At 35.7% G+C, this 25,222-nt stretch overlaps 1 protein-coding gene across 4 annotated transcripts in view; it reads left to right on the top strand.

Annotated features, from left to right (window-relative positions):
• The window catches only part of PCSK5 (proprotein convertase subtilisin/kexin type 5), a 243,739-nt gene that overhangs the window by 25,675 nt on the left and 192,842 nt on the right, over nucleotides 1-25,222 (top strand). For all 4 annotated transcript variants that reach the window (XM_088129839.1, XM_088129838.1, XM_007428170.4 and 1 more), the window contains exon 3: nucleotides 15,294-15,407. In XM_088129839.1, the coding sequence (XP_087985965.1) occupies nucleotides 15,294-15,407 (114 nt within the window). The remainder of the gene's footprint in view (nucleotides 1-15,293; nucleotides 15,408-25,222) is intronic.

Here is a 25,222-nt window from a genome sequence, read left to right as displayed (position 1 = left end):
TTGTACCTTCTGAGTAACCTTTAAGGGTAACACCATGTAGAGTTCATTGCAGTATACTAGGCAAGACATGATTAAGGTAAGAGGGACCGTAAGTTGGGCTTCCCAGCCCAGGAATGGACAGAATCGATGCACAAGATGGACTTGTGCAAAGACCCTCTGAGCCACAGCTGCCATCAGCCAGGAGCTGTGAATCTAAATTGCTCATTGGGTCTGTCTCAGGTAATGCAACCCCATCCACATTCAAAGGTGGAAATTCTCTGGATCCAGGTAGATCCAAAATCCACAGCCACGTGGCATCTCTAGAGTTGAGCTTAAGGGTGTTCTTCCCCATCCAGATCTCCACAGCTTCCGGACCCAAGATAGAACCTCAACAGTATTGCTTGAAGGCTAAGGGTTGAGATGTATAACTGGGTATCATCAGCATATTGAGTAATCTTCACCCCTGTGCCAATGTATGACCTCATTCAGTGGCTTCATGTAGATATTAAACAGGAATGGGGAGAGAATCAAGCTCTGAAGCACCTCACAAAATAGGGCTGATGGCTTGATCTCTGCTCCCCCATCAACACTGACTAGAACCAATTTTAGAGGAAAGAAAACCACTGTAACATCATGCCTTCCACTCCCAGCCTCTGAGCTGGTCCAGAAGCCTACCACAATCAATGTTACTAAAGGCCACTGAAAGATCAGAGAGGACCAGGTTAGATGCACTACCTCATCCTGATCCCACTATAAGTCATCCTTTTCAGATAGTCCAGGTCAGGAAACTGTCAACCCTTTGAGGTAGACCAGACTAGGAAACCAAAACCATGCAGGCTAGTGCTACTTTTATAAGGCTATAGTAACAGAATCTTGCCAGTCTGAATGCACTCCCCCCCCCCCACTTTATCTTTGTGAGAACTAGGAAGAGTCTTGTCTGAGACAGTTTCTCAGATTACAGTTCTGTCTCAGACTTGGGTTTCTTTTATCTGACCATTGTCTTGGGTAGTGGCTCTTCCTCCTGGTCCTCAAGGTCATTCCTTCTTCCCATGACAGAAACACACCACAATGATTACTAAAACTGTACTGTTGTAGGGTATAATAATACAACATTGAATGCCTGAAAAGTTTCCCTCTGTCCCTTCTCATACTAAGAGAATCAAGGCAGGGTTACCTTGAGTTTCTTTCTCACTTCCCTCTTTATTACCAAAGCTAAACGGTTGTTTATCTAACTATTTTTGCATTCCTTGTTCAAAGTTAGGTCTGTACATCTCTACATTTACATTTACATTATCAGTGCCATTTCAGTACTGTGACCAGGCCTGAAATCCAATTGAGAGAGGTCCAGATAATCAGTTTCCTCCAGAGCCTTCTTAAGCTGTAGACCAACCACATTCTCAACAACCTTCACAAAAAAGGGAAGGTTGGAGACTGGTCAAAAATTATCCAACATAATAGGGTCAAACAGTGGCTTCTTGAGAAAGGGGTGTACCACTCCCTCCTTAAGCACACATGAAACTGTCCTTCCTTTCATATTAAATACGGATATGGCTTGTTTATGGAGTGTTTCTACAGCTTGTTTAATGTGTGTGCATCAGTATTTGATGACTAGAAAAATATTGTGACAAAGATAACGAGTGAATGCAAAAACTACAGAAAGTTTAGTTTGTCAAGTGCATATGAAAAGGTGTTTGGCAAAATATTAATTGAAAGGATATCAGAGGTAAGAATGAACAAAATTTGGCAAGTTCAGTGTACTTCTATGCAGGCAAGATTATTGTTTTTATCAGGTCATTGAGATACGTTTGAATGTGAGAAAGTTAGTCATTTGTTATACATTTGTTATAGCAAGTGTGTCATTAAATAAATAGGGTTTCATTATGTGATGTTTTGCATGATTATGGAGTTGAAGGTTAGTGCTGAATCTGGTAAGAGTGTATTATGATAGAAATAAAGCATGTGTGAGAATAAATAGAATGCTTAGCAAATTCAACATTGAGTAGTGAATAAGATTAGGTTTGTGATGCCTCCTTAATTATTTAATGTTATTATTATTTATTTATGGTTGGTCGCACAGTCAGCCAGATGTTTAGACTGGATTTGGCATTTTTATCCACCTATCTAGTCCTTCCCAAAGACCTGGGATAGGCAGATGTTGTTGTCTGATGGTGTTAAGGGTATCGTTGCAGGATATAAGCTGTTCCAAGTAAAGCTGCCTTTTGCAATTGACTGATGGTGATTTTGTCAATGCTGATGGTCTTCAAGTGGTGCTCCAGATGTTTTGGGATTGCACCTAAGATGTCTATTGCTACTGGTGCTATCTTTGCTTTCTTTTGCCGTTGTCGTTCTATCTCTATTTGCAGGTCTTTATATTTTGTGATTTTCTCCAGTTCTTTCTTCTTCTCTTCTGGTGTCTCCAGGTATTGCAATGTCCACTATCCAGACTTTTTTGTCTTTCTTATCAACAATTGTTAAGTCTGGGTGTTGTGTGGCAGATGTTTGTGCAAATTCTAATGTCCCAGAGCACTTTAGCTTCTTTATTTTTCATTACTTTGTCTGCTTTGTGGTCCCACCAGTTCTTGCTTGCAGGCAAATGGTATTTCTTGCAGATATTCCAATGCACCATTGTTGCTACTGTCGTTGTTTGTAGAAAGTCTGTGCAAACTTTTTGCAGCAGCTGATTAGGTGGTCCACTGTTTCTTCAGCTTCTTTTGCTGTCTGTCATTGTCTTCTCAATTCTGGTTTTGTATGCATTTGTTCTTAAGGCTTGGTCTTATCCAGCCAGAATTAGCCCCTCTGTCTCTTTCTTTAACTTTCCTGTTCTTAGACATTACCAAGTCAATCAACCAATATTTTATTATAGTCACAGACCAGAATTACAAATAAAAATATATTAAAATGAAATAAAACAAAACATGATAATATTAATGGTAGGATCATCAGTGAGCAATCAAAGTTTGCCTAATTTTACAGACAGAATAACAAAATTTAGCTACGTTCGAAGAAACTGAATCATACTGATGAGATAGCAACAGCTGTACATAAAAAAAGATCAGAATTTCCTGGATATTTTATCAAATAGGGAGTTATTAAATGGGTCCGTGAGTCCTTATAGAAGGTACAGTATAGCAGGACATGAACTGTAGTTTCAATAGCCCCTTGTCCACAGGGGCACAATCTCAGCTCATATGGAACTTTTTTGTATCAGTCCTCCAAAACTGTTATGGGAAGAATATTGCAACATGCTAGAGTTAGTGCCCTTTGGATTATATAATGTAAGTATCTCGCTGGTTTATAAAAATGGGCTTGACTGCTCAAAAAAATGTTCTTAAGTAGAGCAGACTGGTCCTGTTGGATTTCCAGATCTTTGATACATTGTTTAAATGCACTAAGTGCATGCTTATAAGCCATCATTAGGAACAGCTCCTGGAGAAGCCAAGGTGTTGCAGTTTTTGTGAAATAGTCCTGAACCATACTGATTTATAATTGTCCTCAATAAGGAAAGAACTCAAACCTGTGGGAAAGAACAATAATTTCAGGCAATCTGCTATAATACGAGTCCATGCACCTATTTCAACTTGAGACAACCCTGTGTCCCTCCTTAATACTACATTTGGAACGCAGGGGGCTACCTGGAATATAACCCTTAGGAATTTGGATTGAACCCTTTCCAGAGGAGTAAAGGAAGGGTAAGGTCCTAGCTGGGCACCAAAGAGTAGTTGTACATGAGCCTTGGCTGAATTATAGCTTCAGTGCTGGTGGGATATGCTGTGCTCCTCTGGTAAAATGAAAGGATTGAATGGCATCCATTGGGGGTTTTTTTAGCATTTTGTATAGCATAGTTTTTGTGTCCACTGCATTTAGTTGGACCTATGGAAAACCATGCCCAAGTATTTAAAGGATTTTACTTGTTCAGTGTTCTGGCTATTTATCCTCCGGGTGTGCAGTTTAGCTCTCTTTGCAAAGATCAAAATCGCTATAGTTGATTTCAAGTGCTTCCTCAGAGCAGTAAATGGCCAGAGTATTCAGGGTTTGTTTATGTCCAATTGCCAGATCTTGTTGTTTTCTGCTTTGCCTGCTAGTTTTTTTGTGTACTGGCCATGTAATACTTTGCCTTGCCATGTCTCTTTTCTATTCTTTATCTGGTCTTTTTTATAGGCCAGTTTGGTCTCTTCAGTACTCAGTAAGTGTTCATGGTGTACTAGCTTCAGTGCATCTTCTTCACTGTCCTTCAGATATTCTTCCAATACCCTTTTTTCTTCTTCAACTGTCTGGTGTACTTGTAACATTCCACGCCCACCAATGCTCCTTGGTAAGTAGAGTCTGTCAACGTCACTGCAAGGATGAAGAGCATGATTTGTTGTCATTATTTTTCTGGTCTTCCTATCCAGGGCTTTTAGTTCAGCTTGATTCCAGTCCACTATTCCAGCTGTATATGTTATGACTAGAATTGCCCAGGTGTTAATCATCTTGATAGTATTTCCTCGGCTGAGTTTGAACTTTAAGAACTTCTTTACTCTTCTAATGTATTCACTACTAACCTTCTTGACTTCAATGTGCTTGATGTTGTCAGCCTGAAGGATGCCCAGGTATTTGTAGTGAACTTCTTCATCCAGACTCTTAATCTTATTCCACCGGGCATCTTGATTCCTTCAGTTTTCACTATTTTTCCCCTGTTGATGGTCAGAATGGCATATTTGTCCAGTCCAAACTCCATTGCAATATCTTGGTTGTATATTTGGACAGTGTTGAGCAGCGATTCCATTTCAGGTGGTGTTTTTCCATACAGCTTCAGATCGTCCATGTAAGGGGGGTGGGATAGTCTGACAGATGCTTTTGATATTTGGTAGCCATGGCCTGACTTGTTCAGTATGGTTGACAGAGGAATCAATGCAATGACAAACAGTAGTGGTGATAATAAGTCCCCTTGAAAGATTCCTGTCTTGATGTTAACCTCTCCCAGTCTATCACCATTGACCAGCAACTGTGTCTTCCATTGTGCCATTGATCTTTGCACAAAGTTTCTGATGTTTCTACTGACTGTTGTTATTTCTAGGTACTTTATTATGGTTGGTCACACAGTCAGCCAGATGTTTAGACTGGATTTGGCATGTTTATCCAATATAGAATCCTTCCTGGGATAGGCAGACTTATTATTATTATGGTTGGTCACACAGTCAGCCAGATGGTTTTTGTTGTTGCTGCTGCTGCTGCTTTATCCTACCTCTTTTCTATATAATTCAAGGTGGCAAACATACATTATACTCCTGCCTCCTATTTTCCGCACAACAAAAACCGTGTAAGGTGGGTTGGGCTGAGGGAGAATGACTGGCCCAAAGTCACCCAAGTGGCTTTTATGTTGAAGGGAGGCCTGGAATTCACAGTATTCTGATTTCTAGGCTAGCACCTTAACCACTACACCAAACTGGCTCTCTTTATGGCTATAAATATATAAGGATATATATAATGCTTGTGATGACGTAAGAGGCATATTGGTTATGGGTGTGAATGTATTTATATATAACTGTATGCAGATGATACTAAGTATCAAGCACAAGAATCTTGGACTTCACTGCTGAACGGTCCGCAGCAAATTTTAGAACGGAGAAGGATCAGGTTGCAAAACATTTGCTTTAATTACTATTATTTATTATCTTACTCTTTTTCCACCTTTTGTATTATATAGTTAACCCTGAAAAAGAATGATGATGACTGATATGCATGTATGTGGATACATGATGGATACATATGCATGTATGTGCAAATTAGTCTATGCAACTGCATTTATCACTTTGTGACTGAGGAATAAATGTGGATAATTGTGCTTAACATTTTTATTTCATGAAAGGTGTGTACATATTCACTGTGAAGTAATTAATATTAAACCTTTTTAAACCACATTAATTAAAAGTATTCCATTTATATTGCAGGATAGTTTATGAAAGGCTGCAGTCCCATTTTTATTAAAATAAAATATTGCATCCTAAATTCCATTTATGTAATCTACTTAACATCAGTCATGTTTATTGCAGTGCTGCTTGTCATATAAACTGCATTTATCCATGAAGTTCAGCTTGGTATTATCTTTTTTCCTTGGTCATAAATTATTTATTAAAATATTTAAAGAAACCGGATGAATATTTACATAAAAAAAGAAAATAGAGACATAGTGGATAAAGAATAAAATATCAGGAAATAAAGAGTTTACAATTATCATACAATTTAAATTTTATTATGTAGTTAATTAATTCAATGAACTATGTTCACTGTCATCTTAAGAAATAAGTAGAAATCTCACTAAAACTCTGAATATATTAATATTGATATCGCCACTGTTTGTTATTGTTCTAAAAGTAGATGCACATAACCATGAAAAGGGAAAACAAAAAGCGGGGGGGGGAGGAAAGAGAAAAAAATGAAGCAAAAGAGAAAAAAAAGAGAAAAATCAGTAAAAACAATATTGGGAAATTAAATACTTTTAAATTTCTTCCCATTGTACCCAGCTGATGATTACAGCAACATATTTATAAACATAGAAATTGTTTCTAATTAGTATCTTTACATCAATTATTTCCCCCTTAAAAATCATACTCTATGCATAAAATTGTCTTGTTTTCTTTTCCTTTTATTCATACTAACATAAAAGTTCTAATTATGGTAACAACTTCTAAAAATGCCATTTTCTATACAGGTAGTCCTTGACTTATGATGATGGCAACTGAGACCAGAATTTCCATTGCTAAGCGATGAGGTCATAAAGCACAACTGTGTCGCTTAGTGACGGCAATCCATGCAGTCCCAGTTGCCATCGTTAACTGAATCCCATGGTCATTAGCCAAGGCAACTTCCTGCTGAATTCCCACAATCAAGTCAGTGGGGAGTCTGGCAGGAAGCTGCAAGTCCCACATGGCTCAAAAAAATGGGGCAGTAGGTGGGTAAGTGGCTGCTCCCAGGTGGGGGAGGGTGTGAGCGAGTATGCGGGGGTGGGGGAAGGCATGGCAAGGGTCAGAGAGGGTACACAGGAGTGTGAGGGGGTCTGCAAAGGTGTAAGGGAAGCACAACGAGGGCCAGTGAGGGTGCGTGAGGGTATGAGGGAGGCATGGCAAGGGTCATGGAGGGTGTGCGGTGGTGTGTGAGTGGCCAGCATGGTGCAAACGCAGAGGGTCTAGGGGAGGGTGCGCAGTGGGGGAGACTTCCCCAGCAACTTGTGACCTTCCCTGCCAGCTTCCCCACTGACTTTCTGGAGAAGCTGGCAGGGAAGGTTGCAAATGGCAATCACATGATCATAGGGCGCTGCAACCAGTCGTAAGTGCGAGCCAGTTGCCAAGTGCCCAGACCATGATCACTTGACCAAGGGAGTGCTGGGACAGCTGGAACTCTGAGGACTGGTTGTAACCACCATTCATTCAGCACCATTGTAACTTTGAACAGTTGCTGAACGAATGGTTGTAGGTCGAGAACTACCTGTATATGTATCATTCCAAAGTAGTTAGTGTCAGTAGAAATACTCTGCAACAGTAAACAGTTTAAAAATAAGCATGGGTTGCCTTTCACAATTGTTTGCAATGTAAAATCTTCATAGGATTCATTTAATTCCAAGTTCTTTTCTAACAAGCAGATTAAATTAAGTAATTGTTCATCCTTGCCAGCTCATGTCATCCAGAAAAAGCATTGATCTTATTTATTTGGGGGATCATGAGGTTTATCCTATGGGATTTAAAATTTTATCATTTGAGCATGTATGTTGTGAAAAGCAGGCTGCATAATTTATTACTTAGATTTACATCTCACCTTTCCTACAGAAGTTTAAGGTAGATTACATGGAAATACTTCCCTTTGTATGGTTCCCACATGACAGTGTTCTTTATGCGATCGGTTTGGCTGAGAGAGAGTGATTGGCCCAAAGTCACCCATTGAGTTACCATGGTAAAGGCAGTCTTGAACCTAGGTTTCCCTGGTCCTAGACTAATATCACTATATCACTCTGATTCTCATGCTTTTATTTATATATTACATACATTCAAAAGCTTATTATGATTTTCACCAAGGACTTTATTTGGAAATGGTTTTGTATCTATGACCTTATTAAGCCTGCTTATTTCATTCTTAAGTCACTAAGCATAGCTTCTTAAGTTATACAGTAATTGGGCATTCCTACCATCCTGTACTGATGCCCTAGGAACATCAGCATGTACTTCTGTTGGGCACAGTCCCCTACAACTTTCAGTCAAAAGATGGGGAGAGAAATTATTTAAATTTTTGCGAGTTCATTAATGTACATTAATATGAGGTACTCAGATTGTATTCAGTCAGTTTCTTTTTGTTTTCCTTTTCTTTCTTTGTTTTCTTTCTTTCCTTGTCCTCCTCTTTCTAAGTTCACATAAAGATAAAAGCTAGTCGTCAAAGCATATGAAAAGCCTAGATGTCCCAATGTTCTTTCAAAACAGAACTGGGGGTTACTGCTGGAAAGCTACTAACCTATCATGTAGCCCTAAGCTACATGATCATGTATGAGCTGCCTCATGAGGGTGACATCTCCTTTATCTTCGGCAGGAAGGTGCTTTGGACTGGTCAATAACATATTGCAAAGAAAAAACTTAAATTTGAAAATAATTTAGGAATTCCTAGGAATGTGTTTTCATGCTTTTGTCAGCCCTTAAAAAACCAGTACGGTGTAATCTAATTAATGTAATGTTACTGTATCTTTTATCTGCAGAATAATTACAATCCAGTTGCTAATTATTTTCTAGATACATTTGTATACTTCTGTTCAGAAAAAAGTTTTTAAAAAGTCATTCACCATTTAGTTTCTTCCTGGGGATTGTGTTTTTTCCTATGCCCCTTTTGTGGAAGGCAGTTTGCAAAATATTTCGGGATGACATGTTTTTAGTTCTATGTTTTGATAACACTAACCTTACTAGCATCAGAGAGTCCAGAGTTCAAAAAAAAAAAAAAAAGTGTAACTGGACCTCAGGTCAAGAAAATCAAATGAGGATAAAGCTTTACACTGGCCTGGAAGAAAAGTGGGCATTGTTTTTCCTCCATTGCCATTTTGTTAAGAGCTTTAATTAGATGTGATAGCAATTTTGCAGCTCTCCTGCTAAGCAAGAAGAAACTGGGAACAACAGAAACTGCCAGTGTGTTAGTGATAATACATATGGTTAATATTCAGAGGAAGAAAATATACTCTTCAAAAGAAAGTAATTTTAGAATAAAAACTGTTTTCAAGCCATGGAAAGTGAAAGATAAAATAAAAAATATAAAAAATTCATACTCTGAAATGTAGTAAGTGCTGTTTATTTTCTGCCTATCTGTTGTATGAATTCAGTTCTATTTTTCTTCTAATCATATACAGTAGCATGTAAAAAAACAACTGAATTTCATTATTCTGTTCAAATATTGAGACTGATGGTAAAGATTTATACTATGCCTGGTGATATTAAACAAAAAAGGAACATGATTAAAAATAAGTTTTCATTGTCAGTGGAGACTCTGTAAACACTGTAGGAAAACATCTGCTTTGTATTTCACTTTGGGATTAAAATTAAACATATCTTCCATATAAGTGCCTTTCTTTTTCATTTCTTGGCCATGCATAAGTTTGATCCATTGAAGTGTTGATTCTGATTAAACAAAACAATTATTACTGTTCAGCGTGATTCATCCAAGTTTGTTGAAAATGTAACATAAAATGTATGTATGTTGGATTTGTACAAACTATGTTTTATTTTTTATTTAAAGTAGAAAATATCTTTCTACAACATTAATCAATGAACTGGAAATTGATTCAGTACACATTTCATATATCTACTGAATAAACTACATATGAAATAAAAAAGCCTATATATCTGTTTATAATTTCTTTGATCATCATTAATTTAAAGTGTGTTTCTCAGCTAATGCATTTGTAAAGACATTTATGATGTTTGACTTACAATTTTTAAAATACAAATCCTTATTATAAATCCTTTATTCTATAGGGAGCTGTTCTCACCATTTAAATAGAAAAAAGAATTACATTTCTGAGAAGGTTACGTTTTCCTTTGGTTTATGATACAACTGCAAGTTTACACATCAAAATTCTGATCAATGGGAAATGGAGACAGATGGACCAAAGTTCCCTGCACAGAAGACAAGGCAGAATTTATTTTATGTAATTTAGAGTGCCACCTAAACAGAATTTTCAAGTTACTTTATTTATAGCTAACTACAATGCAAGTCATACATTTTTTTACAGAAATCCCTTTCTCAAACAATTTTTAATCCTATATAAAGGTTTAAACCGTACTTCTATTCAGTATTTCCCCAGATAATCATAGGTCTTCAAAGAATATAAAGGACCTGTGTGATTTACTCCTACTACTAATGTTTGAATAAATTTTTGTACCCTATTTTAAGCCACTGGGGTTAGGATCATCATTCTCATCATTGGAATAACTATCAAAAAATAAACCTATAGCTCTTTCTCTTTCCAGCATTTAAGATGTAATACTTTAATCCAATGGTAAAGTAAAATATGATATGGTACTAGACTTTTTTCACAATTAAGCCAAAATATTCTTATATTGGGAATACTGGGAATAGAATCCATTATCTTTATGAAATATAGCAAAAAAAAAAAACTGCAAAAGAAGAGTTACTGGGCCTGGAGTGTTGCTAAAAGAATTATTTTGAAAAAGTTTCCAAATATTTCCAATAGCTAACTAGGACCCTTTATATTTTTGTTTTTATATTTTTTTACCCACTCTTACTTGCAGAACTCTTCTGGCTCAGAAATATTCCTAGTTCTCCTTGTATGCACTATTGTTCGAGATCTCCTCACAGATAATATTCAAGTCTGGGGAATGGGAAGGCTATTCCAAAACCTTTAGCTTTCTTTCCTAAGTGTTTACTGGTTGATTTGGAGATATCTTTCAGATCAGCATTGTGCTGAAATATCCAAATTCTTTTCAGATTCATTTTCTTCACTTACTGTGGGACATCGCTCAGGGGATAAGTAGTAGGAAGTATGGATAGTTTTGAAAGAGAAGTACTTTTATGTAGCATGGGATCCTTTTCATACCGATTCAGACTATTCCAAAACATATTTAACCCAATACATTCTTGAAATAACCAAAAGAACTGCTCAGCCCTGCTATAACTTTGAATCAGAACCAATCCAGATCATAATATTTTTTAATTTTATTTATATTCTGCCTTTCAATAGGTGAATACTCAAGTCACCTAACAGAGTATAGAAACCAAAAAGCAGATACAAAAAGTTACAAACACAGGTCAAAATTAACACTATAATAGGTACTAACATCTTTTCATAATTAAAGCCTAGTGAAAGAGAGGAGTCTCAACAGATTTCCTAAATACTGAAAATGTTGAGACCACAAGCAATTCCCAGAGCAGAGTGTTCTATTAGCTGGGAGCAATGCAGGCTCTTTTTGATCTACCAGCAAGTCAGGCATCGGCGTCAGGAACATGTTCTAAAAGCTTCTCTGACAAATATGGACAACTGCTCAGATTTGTAACAGGAGAAGCAGTCCCATAGATCAAATTTCTCAAAGTTGTGGCCCATGTGCCAAATGCAAGGCTCCAAATCATTTTCTGTGGCATATAACAGTATTTCACAGGTAGACATAATACCCAGCAAGCCAGGATAGAAAGAAGTGGCAATGGCCTGGCAACTCACCAGTCAACTTGGTAGGTCTTCCACAGCTGCCATTTCGAGGTTTCTCATGCTGAGTAGCACCTCATTCTGGGAACCTCCAGCCACTCTCACATTCCATGACAGGTACTATTTCTGAGGCAGCACTCTGGAAGGGATAGCAGGGAGGCAAGGTTTGGCCAGAGAAAAGGTGCCAAACCCGAAGGAGCAGAGGTGCTTGGATGCCACTTAAGCAGAGTCCACTGTGATGAATGAATCAATGTCTTATGTTGTAATCTGGGAATCTTTTGGTCTTGAAGAGGCTTCTGTAGTTTTGTTCCAGTATGTGTTTGGCTTTAGTTTAAATTAGTTTATTAGATGCCTAGAAATCTTATCAGGCTTATTTGATTATTGATAATTGCATTTTAATTTCTTTTATTTTTATTTGTTTTGTTATTTCACTGTAACTCACCCAGAGTCTGTCGGGATAGGTTATAAATATTCTACAATAAATAAATATATAAATAATAAACCAAATGTTAGTGTTCTAGTTAATAGCATAGTTTGGCTGCTATAAATGGCCAAAATGAAATTGCTATTTTGTAGCTCTGATTTGCAAATAATGCTGTTTTAGTTATTTTTAATTTAATACATTTAAGTTGAAAGGAATACCATGATACTCTTTATTTTCTTCATTTTCTTCATTTTTTTTTTTTTACCTTCTAGAGACTTTTGTATCAATGTATAAAAAGTTTTTTGTGTTGTGCTCTAAGGCTAATGAACTAGTTTCATGAAGCATTTGATTATTTGGATTTGAGATCTCTACAGTAGATTATTTTGTACCATCAAGTCAGTGTCAATTCTTACTGACCACTTAGACAGATTTTCTCCAGGAGAATCTGTCCTCAACCTGGGCTGTCAAGTCTTCCAAAAGTGTACTCATGAGTGCTGTAATTGAGTCCATCACATTGCTGCAGGTTGTTCTCTTTTTCTCTTTCCTTCCACTTGTCCCAGCATTATAGATTTCTCTAGAGAGCTAGGTCATCACATTATATATCCAGAGTATGACAATTTGGGCCTGGTCATTTGTACCTCAAGTGAGAACTTTGGGTTGATTTCCTCGATGATGCATTTGTTTATTTTCTTGGCTATCTATGGTATTCTCAAGAATCTTCTCCAACACCAAAGCTCAAAAGCATCAGTATTCTTTCTATCCTGCTTCTTCTAAGTCCAGTTTTCACTTCCATAGAGTGTCATATCCAGTATCTTAATATTTTTTGCAAGGCTTTCATTGCTCCTCTGTGGTGAATTTCTTGATGGCTGGTTTCTTTACTGTTGATAGTTGATCCTAAAAAGGCAGAAGCTATCTACCACTTCAATATTTTGATTGTCAATTCATAATGCTGGCTGCTGTATCTGTTGTCATTAGATTGGTCTCCTTTATACTTAATCTTAGACTGATTTTTTTCATTATGCTCCTTGACTTTCATTACTAGAGCTTGCAAATCATTTATATTTTCAGCTATCAGAATACTGTTATCAGTGCCATAAGTAGAGCATAAGTTATTGATATTTCTTTCCCTAGTTTTAAAACCCCACTTATAGGTTAAATAAATAAGGGGACAGTATACAACCTGTTTGTTTCATCATGCTTTGGCTGTACCTGACCTGTGTATCGGTTTTACATGAGGACAATGAGATTTTCTGGGATTCTCATTTTTCTAAGCACATTCCACAGTTTGAAATGTTCAACACAATCAAATACCAATGAATACACACACACACATGTGTGTGTGTGTGTGTGTATTGCCTTTGAGTCAGTCTTGACTCCTGGTGACTTCCCGGACATGTCCAAGCATTTTGCTTGGCATGAGTGGTTTGCCATCACCTCCTCCCTAGGGCTAAGAGAGAGTGACTGGCCCAAAGTCATCCAGCTGCCTTTATACCTACAATGGGACTAGAACTCATGGTCTCCTGGTTTCTAGCCTGGTGCCTTAGCCATTACACCAAACTGGCTCTCTGTTGAATGAAGCATGTACTGACTGTGGTGAATGATCCTAAGCATTATTTTGCTAGCATATGAAATTAAGGATATTGTACAATCATTTGAAAACTCTGTTATATCTCCTTTCTTTGGTATTAGGCTATAGACAGACCTCTTCCAATCTGTTGGCCACTGTGTTGTTCTTCAGATTTGCTGGCATAGCTTGGTTAGAACTTTGACTGATTCTTCTTCTGTTGCTTGCCATATTTCTGTAGATATTCCATCAATTCCTGTAGCCTTCCAAATTGGTAATGACCAGAGTGCTGATCTAACTTCATCTTCTAATACTAAGGTTCTTTTAAGTAGGGAATATCTTCTAAGATATCTCTATTGTATAGAATTTCAGGATACTTTTTCCATCTTTATTTGTTTCCCTCTTTGAATTAGCTACTGTCTATTGGTCAATAGCAGTATCTTGAACTGTACCCACCAAGCAATTGGGAACCACTGCAGATCATTTGGTAGAAACATAACGTGAACTCTGTTGCTGTGCTGGTTAGCATGCAATATGCTGTATTTTTCACCAAATACAACTTTCAGAAACATTTTAAAGGTAGGTCCAGATAGATCATGTTGCAGTAATCAAGATCAAATGCAATTAAGACATGAATATCCCTCTCCCAATCTGACCAGTTTAGGAAGAGTCACAACTCGTGATGAAGTCATAATGGTGCAAAGGCAATCGTCATCATAGTTACAATTTTCAAATCCTGTGTCAACTGGAGTTCAGGGAACACTTCCAGACTGTAAACCTCCTGTTTGAAGGGGAATGCAATCCCCTAAACACGCTGAATTTCAGTCCCTCAATCCATTTTCCTGGGTGTCATTAGCATAACTTCCAAATCTTATGAAAATTAATTTTACAATAGTATCTACTGGCTCCTTAACCCTGCATGATCAACATCACTCCAGGTGGAAAATTTGATTAGGGCTCTACCTATTTGATTATATGATAATCTTGGCAATAAGAAAAGGACTTGATCTCCTTTCTCTCAATCTTTTTTTTTTTTTTTTTTGCCTTTTTGTCATACCATAAATTCTTATTCTCGGAATTGTTTTAGTTCTATATATTATATACTGCCTCTGGCTGAAATAGAGATTGACTGATTGACTGATTGATTAGGATTCTCCCTAATCATTCTCATTGCCCATTTTTGGAGGTGTTTCAGGCTCAGCATTTTTGAATCCAGGATAATGGGATTCAGATTACATTTTCTATTCCTGACCACATGCAATCACGATGCAATCTATTCTGTGAGAGACTAAAGCTTTTTAAATATAGGAAACCCAGCTGGGATAAAGTAATTTCATAAAAATATTTTAATCATGATTTTTAAAAGGGAGGTCATTGTTATTTAGATACCCTTTCTTGTCTTTTTTCTTGCTATTTCCTTTCCTTTATGTTATGACCTTGTATAAGTATGCACCAAAAAACAGTATCCTTGGAAAGCATGTTTGTAGACTGTTTAAGTTGCTGTGCTAATTATCTAGAAATACTTAAGAAAATAATATGTCTAAATGAACCATGCAACTAGATTTGTCTTCAGCTCCTGATTATGTTGAACAACTTATTTTACTCACTGTGTTTTTAAATATCCAAGGTATTGTTTTGATTTGTGTTTTTCTTATTAACAGGTGGAATGGATAGAACAGCAAATTGTAAAAATAAGAACAAAGAGAGATTACAAACCTGGTAGCATCCAGTCCATGTATTTTAATGATCCTAAATGGCAAAGTATGTGGTACATGGTAAGTCTATATAGGCTAATATTTGTACAGAAATCTGTCATAGTAAACACAGTTGTCTTCAATGCAATTTGTTTAGGAACAATATTTTAAACCAAAGCATTTGATGTTGCCAAAGTAAGACCTGTATTTATAGTCCTGTAAATTAAACTTTATCATGGTAATTGGTAAAGATAATCTATTTAAAAAAAGAAGATACATTTTTGAAAGTTCTATTTTTCTTTAATTAAACCTATAATATAGCTCTTTCATAATTTCTTTCCAGTATTAGAGTAAGAATATTAATGTGCTTTTTGTAGCCAACATTTTTTTCATAACTAAAATATTGGCAATAATTTAGGAAAAATATGAGCTGAATCTGATGCAAATTGTATTACTACAAGGAAGTTCATGTGAAGACATTCTAGGAACTTCAGTTGGCCAGAATGTGGCTTTATAAATATAAATAATGTAAGAACTAAAACCAAACAAAGAAATCTGGAAAACAGAGATTACATGAAAGCAAAACAAAGAAACTTAATTTAGAAGTGTTCATAAATTCATTTGTAATCTCAAGGAGAGATGCATTTTAAATATCTATATTTAATATTTCTAACCAAAATTGCATTTATTTAAACAGAAGTAATATGTTATTTCCCAAATTTTAAATACTACTTGTCCCAAAAAGGGATATACTTAATTTTTCAAGTGATTTGCTATAGTAAATATGAATTAGTTTCTTGTGTTGCAGTATTTTATACATCCTGTGATCTATGGGCAATGAAGCTACATTAGAATTAAATACTGAAGATTGTTATGTAATTTTTCCAATTTCCTCAAAAACTTTAATTCAAAATAAGTAACTAAATGTGCATCATATTTAGTTAATAGATTACTAGATCAGATGTTTTTTCTCCCCAACTTGCTGATAAGATTAGAAGAAGCTGTTGAAAGAAAGAAATTAGCATAAGATGCAAATATCTGTTGACATGGCTGCCTCTGATGATTTCTTAACATTTCAATCACTTCTTTCCCATATCAGTTCAGTCCTCTTTCTCTTCTGAATGATTTGTACATTTCAGATTTGTACATTTCACCTGACTTGTTCTCTGTCCTTAATGGATGAGAGTAGACTATAGGTGCCTAGCTGTAACTATTTTATTTATTAAACCAATTTATATAGCTGCCCATCTCACCACAGGTGACTCTGGGCTAGACTAAATCACCATGTTATTTTCCAAATTATATCTACATGTTCTTTTGTGCAAGCAACCAGCCTCAGGAAAGCTTCATTATAAAAGTTATACTCCTAATTGTTTCCCTTTCCATTCTTAAAACTATCTGCTATCCAACAATCCTTACTCCATTCTCCATCCTGGTTTTTTTTCTTTTTTGGGGGGGCGGGCAGTATTCTACTGGAAGGAAGAAGGGGGATGTCTGCATCTACTTTATGCTAATGTGCCTGACAATGATTTGTGTGTGAAAAATGGTAGATATATGCAGATGTGCATCAATTAATTTTGTAAATGGGGTACCTTATTTTACAGACATTTAATTGCGTTTAGTAGTTATTGATTCAATGTATAAAAATTAACTTTGTATCTTGGCCCTGAACTTATTTTGTAGAGTAGCTTGTGCTAGCACACATGCCCCCATGCAAATGTGTACACACGCACACACACACACACACACACACTAATTTATATGAATGTTTCATGAGGGCATTTATTAAGCAGGAGTTAGGAATCTCCATACTGGTTTCAGATACAGATGACAACCCTAGGTTGACAAGATGAGGAAGCTGAAGATTACATAGGAATTTTTTTGGGTCCATTCTTTCATTTTGCAGATATTATCTTAAATTCAGGGCCATTCTTTTGAATACAAGCATTACCATTTGATTACAGCTCTGCAACACAATTAAGAAAGTTAATATAAAGCAACTTGGGAGGGGTAGTATCAAATGTTTATTTTTATAGTCAGTTGTTGACAACTTGCTGAAATTTTTTTTCAAAAAATACTTCATGCAGAGTTCCAAGCTCAAATCTCCAGTCCCTTTTTCCATTTGTTTAAAGTTTTCAAGAGTCTATTGTATCTAAGAGTTTTGTATAATATTGAAGAGGTTCCTTTGATTCTAAATGTTGTGAATACACATTATTTTTCAATCATGTTAATGTTCTTAATTGGTAGGATCTCATGAACTTTAACATTAGCTATTGTAGCAAGTTGAAGCTTGTTACCTGTTCTTTTGCAAAATAAATTGAGCAGAAAGAAGTTTCCCACTAATAATGAAGTCTCGAATACTCTCCCTTGAACCGATCACATTTATCTATGTGTTTATAGCCTGAGTTAACAAAGAGAGGGAGGAGAGCAGAAGGAGTTTCTTCCTTTTTCAAGCTAAATTTTAAACATGAATTAATGATAATGAGTATATATATATAATGAGTATATATGATTTTGCTTGGAGGTAGCAGATTAGACTGCAATATCCTGATCCTTATGTTGATTGTTAATGAAATAAGTATTTCTATTTAAAGGCTACAGAATAATTTCAATTTTCCTTGATATCAAGCTGGTTTCTTTTGTATGTCCAGTATAGTATCTTTTCCATATCATTCTTGTGGCTTGTCATTTTTAAATCTGCTTTCAGATCAGTCTCAGTCTTGTCCGGTAAAACTTGTTCCTCTTCCATATAACACACAGTATTGCCAATTCCTTAACCCTAATGCAAACTCAGCAAAAGATCCATTTCTTTAAGGAGGAGTCCACAAGTATAGCATGCATCCCCACACCCACTCAGAAGCATCTATTTGGCTTCAGATGTAAAGTACTGCATATCCCCATTTTCCAATATGCTATTAAACTTGCAATACATATTATTTGAAACAACTCCACTAGCAATGGAAAAGCTATCAAATCTGTGGAGCTTTACAAAAGATTATTGAATCTCCTGCTTCACTTTGCTGCTTTGATGCAGTTCCCTTTTGGTTCATGAAACTGCTTCAGTAGGGTGATTTGATAAGAGGTTTGTCAAATCAAAACCCTCCATCAAAACTTTACACACACCCAAATATGGATAGGTTTCCTTGTGCTTGCTCCATGACACAACATCACTTTCTATCCATTTCCCTTTTGCAAAAGTAAGGAGGGAAAAGCTCAGTTGCCTCATCAAAGAACATTCTCAACTTTCCAATAGCCTATGCATATTGGAATGCAATATGAGAGTAAAAGCCATTGTTTAGTGAGTTCAGGTTTTTGCAGTCTCTTCATCCTTTATATACCTAGATTAATGGAAAGGAAAAAGGGGACATTAAAGGATAAAGCTTATGCCTAATTTTCAAACTGTGGTATAGGATCAGTAGAAAAGATACCTGAATACAACCACTGGTTGTTCACACATCATATTAGGCTATCATGTGCTAGCTTGGTTTTGGTTTAATATGATCATATATCATATGATCATATTAAACTCAGCCATGGTGATTTGTAAGCCATGATTAATTTTATTAATTTATAGATTTTTTATATGCTTTTCGCTTGAAAATATTGAGATTTCTTAGAACAGATATAACAAAATGCAATAAAACATATAAAAATGATGAAATATAAAAATTTAAAACTAAACCATGATAGGGCAGCTGATAAAATCAAAGGAAGGCCTGGGAAATAACTTTCCCATTTTCATCAAAGACTTCCCCTGTGAGAGTCTCCGAGTCCCCAGTGGAAGAGTGCCTCCCAAGGTGGGGCCACTGAAATGTAAGGCATAAATCAGGCCACTGTGCTTTATTGGGATGTAGAAATATATTGACTTGACAAACATTGTAAAGTGAGTTTAGCTGTAAATTCTTACAAGCAAGTTTGTCTGATTTTACGTTTTAGTGAGTTCAGCAAGTAGCACTGCATCATTAACAGGAAGTAATGAAAGGTTTTATATACTACTAACTATTATATACCATTTAGTTACTACTACCAAATAATGAAAAATAATTAATTAGTGGACTCACTAAGTTTAAATATGTCACAATAGACTAATTAGTTACAGGTATATAAATAATTGATCAAAATTAGCCATATTCTATTAGCCACAAGTAAAAGCTGGCCATTAGTCATATGCCATTATTCAGTTTTGAGGATGAAATGGGTGGATAATCTACCCAAAATAGCAAATAAACATGTGTGGTGATGAAATGTAAATGACAACATCACATAAATGCTGCAACTCACATATTTGCATCAGACATCAGGATACAAGCAGATAAGAACAGCATTTGCATGACAACATAATTCTCATGGTACATTGCAGTTGGTTATGGACACTGTGGAGTAAATATAGCTAATTATCCAACTAGCCAACTGGAAGGACAGTGGAGAGGACATGATTGTGGTTACATAAGATTCATGGGTTTCTTTGAAGAAAACATGATATTAATGAATCAGGGTGTTTGTTACCCAGTTAAAACAATTTCAAGTAAACGTACCTTTATTCCTAATACAGCAACATTGATATTACCTTACTTTACTCACATCATTTTGCTTCAAAATTGTTATAGTATGATGCAATCACGCACATATGACTAAACCCTTAATTATCACCATTATTTAGAATTTAATATTCAATCCTGCAATATTATTGCCAGAGCCAATTTTGAGCGAACGTACACTTTCAGTATGGATGTATATTAAAGTTGACTGAATCTGGAGTTGAATGGGCCAATTTGCACCAGGTCTATGTTCCAGGAGATGAAGCGTGATTCCTATGAAATGACCCAAAGCAAATAGAATGTCATATAGTTTCATGTGTGCTTTAGTGCTTTTAAGAACACCATATAGGTAGGCAAAGGGTCCTATACTGAGCTGAGTCATAGTTTATTATACCATGGTTATTTAAACAATCATAGTGACCTGATTCACACAAAATAGTAAATCAAAGGATCCGCTGTAAACCTGGGTCATATATTAAGTCAAAATTAAACAAACCATGTTATGACATAGTGTGATAACCTGAACCCATCAATGGTGTCTTTCAGCTTTATTTACTTATTTATTTATGGAATGAGAGGATAAGAAACAAATATTCTGATCACAAAGAATCTCCAATTATGATATTTTGTGGGGAAAGTATTATGTCATTTACTTGAAATTGAGCTTGATCTCTATTGATGGAGCAATTATGTATTACAGGTGTTATCTAATTTAACCAAAAACAAAATAGTTAACCTATATGTTCTTTTTACTGAATTTAAAAGGATTCTCTGAGAATGGGCAGGTTACAACTTCTCAGAAACATCTATTTTGCTTCAGCTTTCATTCAATATAGTTAGAAAGTAAAGAACAACAATGAAAGGAGTCAATTTTGGTTTTCAGCTGCTAGTTAATTGGCGACAAGAAGCTTTAGTTTCTTGAATGGTGCTTCTGATTTGGTGCCTTATGACTCAGACAGCTCTCATTTGGTCAAAGTCAATTCTGGGTTATTTATTTTCTAAAGCACTGGACTAGGCCCAAATCTAATTGGTATGTATCTCTAGTTTTCAGTTGTACTGTATGGATTTTTTATTATTTTTAACGAAAATTCTTACCTTTTCTATAGCAAAACATATGACCGTTTTATTATTCAAAAGCATACCTAAAGTAAAACATTAGAAACATAGACATGCCAGTCTTTTTTATAAATCAGCAATATTGCTTGCATTTTTATTTACTTGTGTTCTCAAAGCAGCTCATGTCTTTTCATATGGAGCTTCATTTGGTAATGTCCCATGGCTGGAATGTAAATAATTTTTATTGAATCTAGATGCTAAGGCATGAAACTAGCAGCTATCTGATATTTCTTTGCTTCTCAAGGATAGTATCACCTCCCCAAAAGGATCTTTTTTCTCCCAGTGTTGCATGCATGTGTGTGTGTGTGTATGTGTGTGTGTGTGTGTGTGTGTGTGTGTGTATATATATATATATATCACTTACTACTGTTGTTTTTGTTACAGCAAAATAATCTACTTATACTTTACAAAATAACTTGTTTATTCTGCAATGGTGCAAGGTGTCAGAATTTTCTGGGAGTTTTATCATCTTTATATGTCTTATTTCAGACATCAATGCCCTTTATGTTCACTTATGTCTCTGACAAATAAGAATCAATACACGCACAATATCTTAAATTTCTAAAAGGAACAGCAAAAAGTATTTTTATCATTTTCTTTAGTATGCAGTAAGATTGTAGAAAAGAGTGTCAATGGATATTGCTACTACAGAAGTGTGTCGGTATATGTCACATTCCAAAATACTGTCAGTTTTCTATGTGTTATCATCTATGCTCTAGGTACTGTTGACTAAAAAGTGTTGTCTGGCAGGGTCTAGAAGGAGAGTCTTTCCTGCCTTGGGCCCACTCTTTGGAACAACATCCCTCCAGAGATCAGACTGGCCCCAACTTTGCTGGCCTTTCATAAGGCCTTAATGACCTGGTGCTGTGTTCAAGCCTAGGGCCCCAGGTGTGTAAATGAGCCCATCTCCTGGCTGGGTTAATGGCTGTTTGTGATTTTTTTCCCATCTTTCCAAGTGATTTTTCCTGGGTGCTATGTGTTTTAATTTTTTGTATATGTATTGTTTTTATTTACTTTTAATATTGTTAGCCACCTAGAATTATTTGTTTGAGATGGGCAGCCATATAAATCAAATATAAATAAATAACCATTCATTTTGAAATCATATGTCATATGAAATGTCACTGTAAATGAGACATTTACCACTGATTGAAAGTAATTGTCATCTTGATGGGCTATAATCACAGAGGCAGTAAAGAGGTTATTATCTTCTAGCAGATAATACTAGATTAGTATAGTTGTGATTGTTTACTTCTCTAATGCTTGTCAGATACACATCAGATATCAAATGTATATAAGAATTCCAACCTTTCACTGTGCTAAAAAGAGTTTGTGGACTACAAAGTTTAAGGTGCTTCAGTTGGGATATTCAGGTCAAGTCCTCCTTCAGTTGTAAAAGCTCATTGGGTGATTCAGGACCTTGCAACGTTGGTTATTCAGAGCATAACATTGTTTGCTTCCTTGAACTCCTGGAAAAAAATAGGATATAAACCTAACAAAGAATAAAAGGACTGGTTATATAGACGTAATCTATAGCTTAATAGTGCTTAGCGCCACGTTCTATTACTTACTGCAATCCTCAGGCAAAATTAAGCATCATCCAATGGCTAATGCCAAGGGGTTGTGAATTGTCTATTTGGTGAATGTGGGTAAGTTATCTTTATATTCTTGCTGTAAAGCATAGATAGGGAACATTTATCTTTCATGCAAAATCCATTAATTTGTGTAATAGCTATTAGGAAGTCCATGCCAGCAGCATATGGAAGCTTAAAGTGAGCAGGGATGGATTGACCCCATACTCTGGTACACTTCACTCACACACACACTTTCAAATCCAAATCATTCATAAACAAGCCTCCTCCATGGTTTACACTGAGCTATCTTTTTTTTGTTGTTGTTGTTGTTCCTATATCTCACTGTCTTTTTGTCTCCTTCTCTTTTCCCTTGACTTCTGCATTTTCTATAGATATTTTCTTTATATCACTTCTCTCTTGCTCTTTATCACTTCCCTTTACTTCATTTCCTTGAATCTTACTAGAGTACTGGATATTGGACAAGGAGTGTGTGAGAAGGTCTCATTCAACTCAGTGAGGTTACTAAGACTGTCTTCTAGCATCCTCTGAGCTTCCTCCAAGTACAAAAAATGGAAGAGGCTTTTGCATAGGTGCAGCACCTGAGCAAATACCAGAGAAAAGAAGCACAAAACAGTTTCAAGTAGGTGCTTGGCTTTAACTTTCAGAGGTGTGAAGCAACACTTCTGGTTTCTCTACAGATCATATCAATATTTTGCCTACTACATTCTATATTCCACCCTATCAGAGAGCAAAAGGTTAGTGTAGGACTCACCCCCAGGTAGGAACAGTGGCCAAAAGACTCAAGCTGAGAAATTACTAAACTCTGCTGACTGCCAACATTTCCTGTTTCAAGAAGTTGCTTCATTATATCTAACAGCAGTAAAAACAGGGAGATAAATCGCCTTTCTGTCAATAGCAAAACTCACTAAACACTTCTAGGAGTCTCTACTGTCTACCTTAAGTAGCCAGTTTGAAAAAAACAAATTATGCAGATATTTTTATGCTGCATGTTATGGAATATATATTTTACCAATACAAGACTGTACTGATATCTATAATTATATCTGCTATTTTATATAACCAGTTGACTAATGAACAGGGCTAACTGATGCCATTCATATTAAATTGATTTGAAGCACTTAGTAAATCAACCAGTTATTTCAGTAGATATGCTGAGATTTTGGTATAACTAACAACTTAAATACACTTTTTTCCAACATAGACCTCATGCATTTTATTTGCTCATTTCCTTCCCTTTCTGGCCATTTTTTGAGTCATTAGCAATATAATTCAAGTATTGTATAGGATATTTCCATAGATGAAATATTTTACAGATTGATTTGTTAGCTGTGCTCAAGGAGGAAATACAGGTGAATATCTGTCTTTGATTATTTTTTTTAATATTACGTCTAAGGGGAAAAGGTTTAAATCTATGAATTCTGAAAAGAAAATACATATTATAGAGAGGAGAAATAAGCCTGAAGCTAAATTGCAAGTTCTTTCACAACACGCCACAGAACAAAGAAATATGATATCTGTAATATAATCTTCCAAAGTACACATTTTAAGATTCTTAAAATTAATATGCCTTTTAATTTCCATGAATAATAAGTGGACATAATTTAATCAAGTTTAAAACTTTCCCATTGAAATCAGTGAGACTAACAATACATTCCTATACATATCTATTCAGAAATAAGTCTCATTATGTATAGTGGGATTTACTCATAGAAAAGTGTGTGTAATATTTCAGCCTTAATGCTGAATTAACAATACTCTTGGTTAGCCTTCCTCGGTGTTAAGTGAGTTCTATTATGCTTCACTGTTTGCTAGCTTCAATCTTCAGTCCTATAGTGTGTATATTTATTGGAAAGCAGTGGGGGTATAAAAACTCAAGAGAAGCTGAATTTGTTTACTTAGCAAAATTGCTATATCCCAGTATCAAAGACTCTCCATGATTTAAAGTGAATTTAAGGCAAAACCAGATATATTAAAGTTAACATCTGTTTAAAAAGCGGTTTAGAAGAGCCTTTAAAAAGCAATAAATAAATAATCCCAGTATGATCATGAAAACACTTTGTTGCAACTGGATTCATACCAGCTAAGATGCTGTTATGGAGTAAGGTGAAAAGTGGATGATATATATACAAAGATTTTCTCAAGTAACCTGGGCTTAAACTAGGTAGGGTTTTAAAAATTAAAATCAGCAGTTTGTATTTCCCCTGAAAATAAACTGCCAGCTGGTGGAATGTTTTAAGCAAAGGTGGCATGTGAAGTCTTTGAGTTGTTTGAAAAATCAAGATGGCTGCTGAATTTTGAACTTCTAGAACAAAGAAATCTCACATAGAATGCATTCTGGTAATTAAACATGCTTTCCCATTTATGTACCAGGTTTAAAGTCACTTTCTTCCTGAAACAGATACTGTATTTGGCATATTAACTGAATTTATAAAAGATGCTCCTGACTATTGCCTCATTCTGGGAAGAAACTTCTTCTGGGGAAAGAAGGAAATATAGGGTGAGAATGTGGAAAGGGAGATGCTTAATGTAAAGAAACTGGTATTTACCAAAAATTGTATTTAACCATATAGGGGGAATGTATGTTCCTTGCAATATGCTGAGTTCTTTTTTGTTCCAGGTCACAACTAATTCCAAGCTGATTTTAATA

This window comes from Python bivittatus, unplaced genomic scaffold (assembly GCF_059951505.1).
Source record: "Python bivittatus isolate LINGU-HERP-01145 unplaced genomic scaffold, Pbiv_v1 ctg000850_np1212, whole genome shotgun sequence".
NCBI lineage: Eukaryota > Metazoa > Chordata > Lepidosauria > Squamata > Pythonidae > Python > Python bivittatus.
Note: the sequence above shows the minus strand (reverse complement) of the source record. Positions and strands in the feature narration are given on the sequence as shown.